Source organism: Sapajus apella, unplaced genomic scaffold, assembly GCF_009761245.1.
Source record: "Sapajus apella isolate SASKATOON/1434 unplaced genomic scaffold, GSC_monkey_1.0 scaffold182, whole genome shotgun sequence".
NCBI classification, from domain to species: Eukaryota; Metazoa; Chordata; class Mammalia; order Primates; family Cebidae; genus Sapajus; species Sapajus apella.
Genome location: NW_022437122.1, coordinates 1,202,908 through 1,215,610, shown reverse-complemented (window position 1 = coordinate 1,215,610; position 12,703 = coordinate 1,202,908). Strand labels below are relative to the sequence as shown.

Genomic DNA, 12,703 nt, shown 5'->3' with positions numbered 1-12,703 from the left:
CAGAAGTTGTAAAGAACTCCTACTGCTTTCAGAGAGACTAATCTTAAGGATTTTTTTTTTTCAGTCAAGCTCAGGAATTTATCTAACTATATTGTTTATCCCATTTGCAAAAAACTCCTTATTAACATTAATAATGGTCTGAATTATTTACTTTCTTAAACACCAAACCACAACCTTCTTCACATGGTAGGTAACCTCTCAGTTTATGAAAATGTAAATACAGAGGTAAAGACCACGTGGTTTGGATTGACACTACTGACTCTGGAAACAATAGAGAACAGAGTGAAAAGATGTCAGCAGTCAGTGTCATAAAATCCAGATGAGGAACAAAGAAGCCTGGAGTAAGAACATCACTTTGGAAAGAGTGGCGGGGAAGGAAACTGGACAAATATTACAAATGAAGAATCTTTACAACTTGTGAATGAGTACAGATAATAACTGCTATTATCATTAATGTTAGCAAAGATGTCATTCAAAAGTCGGGTTCTTTGTTTAATGACACTTTCATATCGATGAGAGGTAACAAACAAATTATAGATACTTTCATATCAATGAGAAATATAAACAAATTATAGCTGATGGGGTAAGGGAAAAGTTTTCTCTTGGTAATGAACCTGGCTAATGCTTCTTTCTTCAGCCAGAAAAAACTGCTACAACCAAAACGATGGGCTTTTAGAAAGAAAACCTTTTTTTTAACTCTTTCCTTAGGATTTGCCAACCTGGACTCAGTACTGAATCAGTAATGCTGGATGTTTAATTTTCAATAGATGGTTTCTTAACTTAAACCCAACGTAGAACTGGCTCGACAACAAAGATTCTCTGATTCTAATTAGGCATATGATCTAAAAATATGTATTCAATGCACAGTTGTTTCTCTCTTTCTTTTACATAAAAGCTCTTTGTTCCAACATTCTCCTTCAAAAAACCCACAGTTCAGCTTTTCCTAAGATTACTGTTTGGAAACTTTGTTTTTGGTCAAAACTCTGCAACTACTCAGAAGACACGTCAAACACATTTCCATGAAGGGAAAATGTACACATACATGTTTTATTTTAGAGGACAATGGTGACCTCTGGATTCTGATTTACAAAGTTGATGCTGATTTGTGGTTCAGAGAGGGGAAAGGAAGAGTGTGACCCACCTTAGTGAATGCCTTAATGGCATGGGTAAGGAAAGCCTCCTCCACGTCCATGGGAATTGTCTGCAGGTTCACTATGCAGTGCAACACGCAGAGAATTGTCTGGTGCTGTCCCTGTTTTTGTAGAAATCAAAATTTAAAAAATTGTTCAAAAACTATTGTAGAATAAAGAATTGGTTTGTGATCAAGTACTCATAATGTCAAATGCCAAAATATCTAACAAAATATCTAAACATCAACAAATGTTTATTGTTATGTGTTAATATAATTTAAAAAGCTTTCAGGAAATAATATCAAAGCTGGCTAGCTATTGCACAAAGTAAAAGTAAATTTAAAGATCACTGCAATTTTAAACCAAGTTTTTCTCCTGCAGTGAACTGAATAGGTTTTCCCATTCTTCTTGTTTCTGGATATAGCTATTTCAGTTGTCCAGTAGATGATGACAGGTCATAGAGATATATGGACTTATTAACTGGGCACTGAGTGGTCAGGATCTGGGTACCCAGCCGCTGCAGATGATTAGGGAGGGAGGCGAGTAGACAAAGAAAAGGAAAAGGACAACCCCAGTCCCCCAGGAACAAGGCAGTGCTTAAGTGCTTAGCCTCCAACCTAAGGGGGTAAGATACTTAAAAATGTGTCTAGTGACTTGACTCCTGGGGGCTGTTCACCTTAGCAAAGGAGAAATTCCATTGCCTTTAGCAATACATATCTAAGACGTAACGTACAGAGACTCACTAATTTCAATTTTGAAAATCTACTCTAAGAGCATAATCTATAATAAAGAAACACCTGCAAGCACAAATTATCATTACAATGACTCCTATTAAGGTAAAAAACCTGGAGCAATATAAATGCCCTATACATGAAGCGAGGGTGAATTAAGATAAAACAGACAGTCTTACGTAATAGAAAGCACATGTGCTTTGTGCCAGAGCGAGTTTGAATTCTGCTCTGACATTTGCTGCCAACCTTGGGCATGCAACCTCAGCTTTCCTTATCTGTGAAATGGGCCTCTACCTCTAAGGGGTATTGAGATAAACAGAGGAGAAAATGGAAATTATGTCCTGAAATGCTTGGCCCAGTAACCCACCAAACATTAATCTCCCTTATCACCCTCTCATCTTTTATCTCTGTGATTTAATTGCTGAGAAAATGTCCTAAGTAAAGGACTTTGGATACAGGAAAAATCGTTTCTTAAAAGACGTGTATTGTGTGAGTGTCTGTGTGTGTGTGCAGGCACGCACATGTCTGTGTATTGTCTGTGTACACGTGAGTATACGTATCTGCATGCATGTCTGCATGTGCATGTGTCCATATGTGTCCGTGTGTGTGTGTGTGTGTGTGTATGTATAGTAACAGCAGAAGATTTTTAGTGAAATTTAGAAACTGAGATGTTTACACTGCAGCATAGTAGGTAACTCAAGGCTGATTATTAGATAACATTGTTTCTTAAAACAAAAACAGGCCAGGCGTGGTGGCTCACACCTGTAATCCCAGCACTTTGGGAGGCCAAGGAGGGCAGATCACATGAGTTCAGGGGTTCGAGACCAGCCTGACAATCATGGAGAAACCATCTCTACTAAAAATACAAAATTAGCTGGGTGTGGTGGTGCGCACCTGTAATCCCAGCTACTTGGGAGGGTGAGGCAGGAGAATTGCTTGAACCTGGGAGGCGGAGCTTGCAGTGAGCCAAAATCATGCACTGCACTCCAGCCTGGGCAACAAGAGCTAAACTTCATCTCAAAAAACAAAAAAATCCAAAACAAAGCCTATGTTAAACTGAAAATTTAGTATCTCTGGTTAAAAATGCCAAATTATATAAAAGGATTCATACAATTTCTCCCATTTCCTACATCCATTGTCTTCTAATATCATTTCCTAAAGGTAACTACTATTACCAGTTTCTTATTTCTCTTCTGTATTTTATACATATATAAATATCTTCTGTATTTTAAACGTATTGCTTTTATACATATAGAAAATAATATTTTACACATACAAATTATATATACACATATGTATGTGGGACACCTATCCCTTTTTAAAAATATCAATGAATGCATATTCCAACCTACTTCATAATTTTTCCCATATGCATGCTCATAGCAAATAAGTAGAAACAAACACCCAACAGTGAAAAAGTGGTTAATTATGGCACATTCTTGTGTTACAGCATCATATCCATTACAGTCAAAATTTACGAAAAGCTTACATTATTCATGGAAAAATAGCTACAGCTTTAAGTAAAAAGGAAACATAAACTTGTATGTTAAAATGACTTTTACCAAGTTAATATACATATTGCTAAGTTTAAAAGATTTGAAAATGTTTGCAGTGCCCTCCCAGGACTATGGATAGTTCCCCTTTTTATTTGTGTATTTTCTAAGTGTTTACACTGGGTATTAGTTTCTTCTCTTCTCTTGGAAAAATTATTAAATTAGACCTAGATTTGGGATTCTGTAAAAATTCCATTTTTTATAATGGATTTTTCTTGCTGTATGAAAAACTAAAAGCCTCAGTTAGTCATGAACTGCTCCTATATATAGCCACTTTACCTTCTCTAATAAAAACAGTGCTTCTGCGGCATCTGCTCGCCGGTCAACCAACATGTCCACATCCTCTTTGGTGATTACAGGCTCCTTCAGTTGCTCCACCCAAGACCACATCAAGCTGCAGAGGATGAAAGGGTCCCTCTCGCCACATATTCTTTCCCAAGCTCCATCTCGGGAATTTAGCTCTTTCTAAAAAGGAAGAGAAAGAGACAGACAGACAGACAGAGACAGAGACAGAGACAGGGAGAGGAGAGAGAGGTGCACCATTTGACACTGGATGATTTTTGTGCTGCCCACAAGAGTGAAAGGCTCAGGCTCTAGGGTGCAGAACTGGAACCCCTCCCAGCCTCTCCACTTCCAGGCTGGACACCGGAATAAGACACTGAATTCTGTAAGCCTCAGTTTCCCTCTATGAAACTCATCCCCTGCCTCACAAGCTGTTGGGCTGACTGACTGAGATAAGGTCTGTTAAAGCTTATTGCACAGAGAAAGGGCTTAGTTAATCCAAGTTCTCTACTTTATTCAGAAACCAGAGAAACAGTTCAGAAGAATCTTCCTTTTCAGGCTTCTGGTGAACAAAACAGAACTATTTTTTGCAATAAAGTCGATGGTAGATGAAAAAGTACAAATAAGGGAACATTTATAAATTAACCTGTGGTCTAAGGGAAAGCTCTGACAGCTCTGAAGTCTGCAAAAATAAAATAAAAGCGCTTGAAAGTTGGTAAATGGGACACGCGTATATCTTTGAAATATCTTTTTAGAATCCTATGTAGGATTTAACAATAAGCCCCAAGTCGTGAAATTTGACATGGGGAAAATAACTAGAAAGTTTTTCGAATACTCAAAATGCCTAGAGAAAATTTAAGCATGAGATTTAGAAATTTTACCTCACAGAAAGCAAGGGAAAAGTAAGCTAAGGATTTTAATGAATTTCGGACAGGGTTCAGATTTATGTTTTAGTGAATCAAATAAATTTTGACAATAGAAGTATAATAATTGCTACCATTCACTCATTCATTCACCTATCCAATATTTACTGCATGCACACGGTGGGACAGAAACTGTAATACATGACTTATCTCTAACTCTCAAATGGCACCCGGCAGGGAGGTTCCCTACTGATAAATGTATTGGGGCTCAAGAAAAGATGAAATAACTCACCTAGGAGACAAAAGCCAGAAAATGGCAAAGGGGATGTTCATCATATCCAGTTCTGCCTTACTCCAGTCTGTGCTGCTTCTGCTACACCACAAGGACCCTGGTTTCTCTTTATTATCTTACGAATACACCAGTACTTTGTTATTCATAGTCCTTCCTATTCCATAAATCATGTATGTAACAAAGTAGCTCTTTATTCAATCTTATGAAGAAGACAAGCTGGGCAGAACTGACATTGCTCAAAAACCCTCTTAGCAAAATGGCTATCTATCATTATGTTTCCTGAGGCTTTCCAGTGAGGTTAGCCAAGAATCCTGGGATAATGGAAAGTGTTAAACACATGAGCTGTACCCCTGACTCTGCCACATGTATACCATGTGACCCTGAGCAAGTCACTTACCCTCTAACCTCTGTGACCTTTAGCATCCCCATCTGTGATACTGAATTCTTCAGATTAACAAAGAATGTAGAAATAGTATCATCTGCCTCACAGATACGTTCTAGAACTGTGAAAAATCACATGAAATAATACATGTGAAATGGTCGAGTACAGGCATAGGTAGCATTACGCTATTCAAATAATGTTCACTTTATTCTTTTCCAGAATTCAACTGATTTTTTTGATTTCTAAAAGTCCTAAAATAAAATATAGAAATGAATAAAATGAAAAACTCTCCCGATTAAAGGCCCGTGTTCACCTCCAGAAAATGCTTTCATATATGCTACATACAGTCTGGCCCAAACCAAGTCCTGAACTCTTCATCACCACAGGCAGAGCTCACATGGGCACTGTGGCTGACCCCAGGAGTGGGGGTGCAAGATTTTCATCTAAAACAGAAGACTCTCTTGCTTGCTAACTCTTAACACACTGTAATGCCCAGGAAACATTTGCTGACTGAATGACTTTTTCAGTTTGGAGTAGGAAATAAAGAAAACAATTCATTTTGGAGGAAAGCAATACATTTAACTATTGGATAGGCGAAACACAATTCTGATGAACAAAATTTTGATCAAAAGTTCTCTCCTCTCGTCATATAGTTATCAGTTAGCGTGAAGCTCTAAATTTTCATGCCTCTGCATCTGAAGAGATACTGGCACTTAGAAATTTTATATGCCTTGTTTAATCAATGGCAGACTATGAAAGCAAGCTATTAAAATAATTCACAGTAGATAACTTGCCTGGGGTGGTGACCAACCTGGGCTCAAAAGTCAAGATTTCAGTGATTCACAACTGTCCAAGTCAGCCTCCTTTTGGGGTAGTCTGGCTGTTTCTGATAGCTAGGTTTATAAGGCCTATCTTTTCTCTAGACCAAGTGCTGATTCAGGGCAAAGAAAGTGTGGTTGACTTAAAACTGTATCCTAGTAAAAGCATAACACAAAAAAGGGTTAAAAATTTATATTCTAATTGAAGTAAAAGCTAAGAAACGGACACCAAAGACCTCATCTCAGCTAAAATGGCACGCAGTAATCTGTGGTTCCTCCCACTTGCTCTCCTGATTTCCCATAGTTGCCCAATCAGAGCAGGATTGGCAAGTCTGAAGGAGAGGATGCCAAGGAGACAGCCTCACTCTTCTGACCTTCCTCAGCACTAGTGCTGTTGAGGTTTGGAAAGTAACTATTTTATTTATGTCTCTAGCTCAGTGGTTCCCAAAGTATGGTTCCCTCTGCCAGGCCTCAGGTTAAAGATGCTTCAAGTGAGTTTCTAATGCTGTCTGTTTTGGGCCAGCTGCCCCCACAGACCCAGCAAGAAAGAAGGAAGCTACCAACATCAATGCCTTGTGTGGGTCAAGCATTGCGCTAAGTGCTTTCTTGCATATGCAGATTTAAATGAAACCACACAAACACCCTGTGATTTTTCTGTAACATCAGGTTCACATCATAGATGAGAAACCTGATGTTATAAAGTTAAGTATTATACAAATGTTTCTTCATATTTCACTTGGGAAGTTTGAGAAAATGTATTACACTTCTGCTCTGACATAAATATTTCCCACATATCTATAATTAAATAAAGTACTAATAATACCTGCCACATTTCTACCTTCCTTTTTAGTTCCTCTTTTTCTACAGATTCATTTAAATTTGCTAGGGCTTTGGCCGCCAGTATTCTTCTTGCTTCAACACTCAATTCAGATTGCAATATAGAGTGTGAAGCTGCTTCAGACAGATCTTTACTGTCCTGGGTTTCATGTTCAACCGAGAACTGTGCTTTGGGCCTGGAGCCATAGTCCAGAGGGCTTCGGGGAGTTGTGCTGTTCTGCCTTCCAGCACCAGGGCTCCCAACACCATGAGTTTTACACTGACAGTGAGACACTTGCTGGTGAGTAGGGTTTGGATCCTTACGGACATTTGCGAAGTTGGGTGAAACGGGCTCCCCAGGGCTGTTTGAGCCTGAAACAACTGCAGAGAAAGCTCCACTCTGCTGTGCTTCCTTTGGAATGAGCCCTCCATGGAAAATTGGTGACCCATTATCTTTGAGTCCTCTCAGACCTCCAAACTTTGACTGACTCCAGAAAGAAAGTGTGCTGCGAACCAAGGCTTCCTTATGTAAGTCTGGTTCTGGAGACTGTGGTACGTAATAATGGCTTATGAGCTTCTGCTGCCTGGGGTGGTGACCAACCAAGACCTGGGCAGGCACTGTCCGTGGAGTCTCCCCTTTCTCCAAGAGGTTCTCAGCCCTCTTTAAATCTGAGTCACTGTAGCTGAGCCGCCTTTTTAGATGAGTCAGGGGTTGAAGGCACTCAACATTCCGCCTCTTCCAAAGGGGGTCAAACTCTTGCTCATTGGAGAAAATCAGGTCTCGATTGTCAAAATCTGCTGCCACTGCAGTGGGGTTAGACGGGTTGGACACATCACTGTTAGGCCTCAGTAACTCTGTATCCAGTTGCATGGTGACCATCTCAGACATGGTCTTTTCTATTTCAGCAGAGAGACCAGGTCCTTCGGACACATCCTTCATCATCACTGGCCTGTTCTCAGCTAAGTCTAGCAGCAATTTGCAAACTAGGTGGATAATTTTTGGCACGTGTTTCAGAAGTCGTGCCTCATAACCATGAAGCAGATGACGCTGGCGAATTAGATATTGAGCTAAGGTGACAGCATGTGCTTTGGGATCACAGCAAGAGAATATATTGCGGAGAGGAGTTAGAAACTGAGTAAATTCCCTTACACAGAGGAGCTGTCCTCTGGTTTGTATGGAATTGGGTCGTTTTGCCCGCACAAACATAATTGCTTGGTCAGCAGTCATTCTTGTTGCAAAAACTAAGTAACAGGCTATTAGAACACCTAAACAGTGAAGAAGAGAAGACTGGTATGAGAAAAGCTTACATTTTTATTTAGTTTATCACTCCTTGATGACTTAAAATTTGAGTATGTGTTAAGAAACCATACAAATAGACACACATTTTAAGGACAATTATGATGATAACTTGATGACTTTTTGTAGAGGTATTACTATTACATGTTCCTTACTGCATAGAACTTTATTAAATGTCTATATGGCACCCCCTCCCTGTGACTGAGTCATCGCAGTGCCCAGAGCTGTACCAGCAGAGGCACAATGTAGGTGAGTAAGCGTGTAGGAGGGAAGGGAAACTGATCATCTGGCCCATCTATCCTCCTTGTTCTGCTCAATTCCAACAGAAGAAAGAAAATCTGTTTCTATTTTCCACTCTGAGCAGTTCTTGAGAATTTCCATCCAATTAATCCATACGTTTTATGTTTGGAACCTCCCACCCTGCCATCTTTGCCATCAACTGCTGGCACTTCACAGCTTGGCATTCTCCCTACCAGGGCAGTTTCTTCTTTGGGGATTATTCACATTCACAGCCTACTTTTCTTCCTAGCAATTCTTCTTCCAGATTTGTGCCTATACTAATATGTGTTTTTCTTCAGACCATGATATACCTCTATTTTTCCATAAGCAGTTATGGAAAATTAAGCAATCTGGAAGCCAGCCTTAATGGTGTAAACATTATGTATTCTTATTAACATCTAATTAAAAGGAGTAACTAATGAAAAGGTAATAATTTAATAAATTAATTCAAATATAACAGTCCATTAATATTAAAGTAAAAGACAAATCAAATATACCTATGTGATCCCCAAGTCTGTGAACATCTTGTTACATATGAAAATCAGAACCTCTGAAAACTGCATGCTCTCCAGTTCACAGTCAGGAACATCATACCTTTCTCACTAGAACACAGAAGATCTTAGTAAAAATGTAAAATGCCTGCAGAGCTATCATGTCAATGTCTAGAAACAGTGAGATTTTGGCTTGATCCTACGGGCTACCAGTCTCAAGCAGAGCTGAGTCCCCTCCCTGAGCATGCTCCCAAGCATCTGGCAGATCCCCTGGTGGGAGCACAGGTACACTGCGGACAGAGTTCAGCTGCATATGCCTGGATCAGATGACAATGAAAATTTCAGCCCTAAGGTCTTTATTTTTGCCCTAATACTAACATTGTAATGAAATTCTGCTGAATTTTTAAGTAAAATCACTGAATTTTTAATAGAATTCTAGGCACAGATAGACTCTCCTTTACAAACAAAATCCTTATACCTCCAAAAATAGAAAGCACATGAACTCTGGAGTCAGATAACCATGGATTTAAAGCTTGACCCTGCTACTTACTAAATGTAGGAAATTACTTTACTTCTCTCAAACTGCAGTTTCTTCAACTCACATTGTTGCTGAAGACTTTAAAATGACATACATATGGTCATATTGTAACTACCTGTTTACAGTATCTTAAAAAATATTCAAATATTCAAATATCTTAAAAACATTTTTGATTTAATTTTTGAAGTTGACATATAATAATCATACATATCTATGGGATATATAGTGATGTTTTAATACATATAATGTATAGTGATCAGATCAGTGTATTTACTATATACATAATCTTCAAACATTTATCATTTCTTTGTGTTGGGAACATTCAATATCCTCCTTCTAGCTTTTTGAAACTATATATAATTGTTAACTATAGACAGCCTACAGTGGTACAGAAGGCTAGAACTTATTCCCTTCTTCCACCTGACTCCGAAGCTTTGATAGGATTCTGAGAAACATTTATCTCAAATTAGGAAACCTTATTACTTTTACGTTTAAATATGCCTGTAAGACAATAAAACCACCTCTTAGGACTTACCTGTTCTACCAAGCCCTGCATGACAGTGGATAGCTACTTTTCCCTCCTGTAAGGCAAATGTCATCACCTTCACCATATCTAGGATGGTCGTAAGAGACGCTACACCATAATCCTTCCATCCGAAATTGTAGAAATAAACTAAGAAAAAAGAAAAGGAAAAGAAAATCAACATACAGGAAATTGATGAAAGTACACACATTAATGAAAAGTACACAGATCTATACTGAGGCATGTAGATCGCAGTGCATACACTGCATAAAATAAGAGGGATTTTACATTCCCAGTAACTTTACTGTTAACATTTACTTGCAAAGCACATTTTATATTACTTAAGACATTTCCTGCAGAAACTCAGCCAGAATGAATTATGGCAAAGTAGAATTGCAAATTAATAAAGTCAATGATTCATGCCATGGTTACTCAGCTATGGAGGGAATGCATTCAGTCTTGTTTAAGCAAGGAAATGTGTCTAAATGACTGATAAATAGCTAAAGACAGCACATACCGATTTTCTATCTAGCGTAAATCAGCTTCTTAAAAACAAGTTCCAGATTGTTTATCCTTTCCAGCTTGGTTTGAAGGACACATGTTGAGTGTATTTCATCCCAAAGCTCCTGTGATTGAGGCGGCTTTGAAATTGTTAGAAGTAGAATCCTCGGGCATCATTTTGGGAATGGGGCTGGACAGCAATAAAACCACGAGCATGTCCAGGTTCCAAACCTGACTACCATTTCTAAGCTGTGTGATCTTAGGTGGGTAGGTAATTCTCTAAGCCCCTGTGGCTTCATGTGTAAAACAGAAACAATGACTATGTTACATAACTGCTTTAAGGATTAAATGAGATAATAGTGGCCGGCATACTGCAAGCATTAACTAATGTTAATCATTGTTACTACAGGGTCTCCTCCCAACATCCCTCTTACAGAACAAAGAAATTCTGTACTTTCAACAGCAACACCAAAGAGAATGGTAGCTTTTTTTTTTTTGGATCCCTACTACTATGCAGGAGGTATTTATTTCCATCACCTTTTTAATCTAAGAACCCAGCAGAGAAAAGTCTCTGAGTGCTGTCCTTGGTAATTCATGAAAGGAGGGTGGGAGGAACTTACTGCCAGCCTCCATGAAAGCCTCAGGTAGGTATGTGAAGCCACTTTCTTGTTCCAGAGGGTTCCCACAGCTAGCATGCTCACCAGGGCGTTGGAGGTTGATTATTGTTTTTATGCCATGGCTTAAAGGAAAAAGAGCAGTCAGTCATATTAGGAGCTAGCATTAAAAAAAAAATTAACCATTTTTGGTATTAATCAACAATATTAATTACTCTCAAAATCTTAATTTCTTATTTGAAATACACTCTTCACTGCCTATTGTTAAAATGAAAGCACTTTTTTATTCGAAAACAAAGGCAATGAAAGAAAAACACGAGTCTGCTCACTCGTTGTGTGAACAATACGGCATTTACCTGAGGAACTGCTCAATGATGTGGTACTTCTCCAGGAGTTCAGAGGATGGGCGGGCCATGGCCAGTATATTATCAGTGACCCTGCAAATGGGTGGAGGGACTGGTGAGATGTGCCGAAACCTAGGAAGTTCTAGCCCAAAGAGATGTTCCAGCCCTGAGAGATGATTTTTTTCTATGATTTCAACAATTCTGTTAGAATATTCTTTTTTGTGTATAAATTTTATTTGAACAGGTAATACAGTTTCATGGTTCAATAAAATCAAAACAATACAAAAATGTATGCACTAAAATGTTTGCTCTCACCCGTTTTCATCCACTCCAGCCAGTCTATTGCCAATATGTAATCATGTGTATTAATTTCATGTTTATTATCTTAGTGTTTCTTTTTGCAAATATAAGCAAGTATGAAAATTTATTCTTATTTATCTGCTTTTTCTTGTACAAAAGGTTGTGTACTAAAGGTGCTGTTAGATATTATGCTTTTTTTCTCTTTAAGTTATAAAAATTTTGATAGTTTTTGGAGTACAGATGATATTAGGTTATGAAGATGAGTTCTTTAGTGATGAATTCTGAGATTTTGGTGCACCTATGTAAGAATATTCTTATACAAATATGGCTTCAATTTTGCATGATTAGAGCTCTAAGAGACTCTAGTTTCTTAAATCCCTGGAAAAAATTCCAGGACATAAATTATTTGTGGATTCCAGCAAAGTATTTTCAAGGACTCTCAAGAGATTCTAGTAGACGTGATGGAGAAAACTCAGCTGGTGGTGAAAGTAACAGTCTCGATTGTTATCCACTGGGTAGTGACTTAAGAGGAGGGCCAACTGGGAGATACTTTTAGTTATTCAACTATCTGAACCTCAGTTACCTAAGATGTTAAATGGGGATAATAATGCCTACCTCACAGGGTTGATGTGAGAATTCATTATGATGTGGATATAAAGTCTTTGGCACAAATCTTGGCATGCAATTACGAATAAATGCTGAGTTACTGTAATTTGGTGACAAATATGGGCTCCAGAGTCAGTTGGGCTTGGTTTCAAATACTGGCTTTTCTACTTTCTAGCTTGGTAACAAATTACTTGGTCTCTCTGGAACTCAATTCTGTCATCAATAAAATCGCATTAACAGCTCACAAGAGTTTTATGAAGATAAAAGGTAATAATATGAAAGCATGTACCACACTGACTGGCCTCCGGCCAAATGGATATTTACTGCGCCAAATGAATGAGTA

The 12,703-nt window shown here is 38.4% G+C and overlaps 1 protein-coding gene across 4 annotated transcripts in view; it reads right to left on the bottom strand.

Moving 5' to 3' along the window:
* The window catches only part of PTPDC1 (protein tyrosine phosphatase domain containing 1), a 70,982-nt gene that overhangs the window by 3,696 nt on the left and 54,583 nt on the right, over positions 1-12,703 (bottom strand). For all 4 annotated transcript variants that reach the window (XM_032268507.1, XM_032268508.1, XM_032268506.1 and 1 more), the window contains 6 exons: positions 11,467-11,547; positions 11,117-11,235; positions 10,008-10,145; positions 6,875-8,133; positions 3,694-3,879; positions 1,142-1,252 (listed from right to left, as the gene is read on the bottom strand). In XM_032268507.1, coding sequence (XP_032124398.1) covers positions 1,142-1,252; positions 3,694-3,879; positions 6,875-8,133; positions 10,008-10,145; positions 11,117-11,235; positions 11,467-11,547 — 1,894 coding nt within the window. The remainder of the gene's footprint in view (positions 1-1,141; positions 1,253-3,693; positions 3,880-6,874; positions 8,134-10,007; positions 10,146-11,116; positions 11,236-11,466; positions 11,548-12,703) is intronic.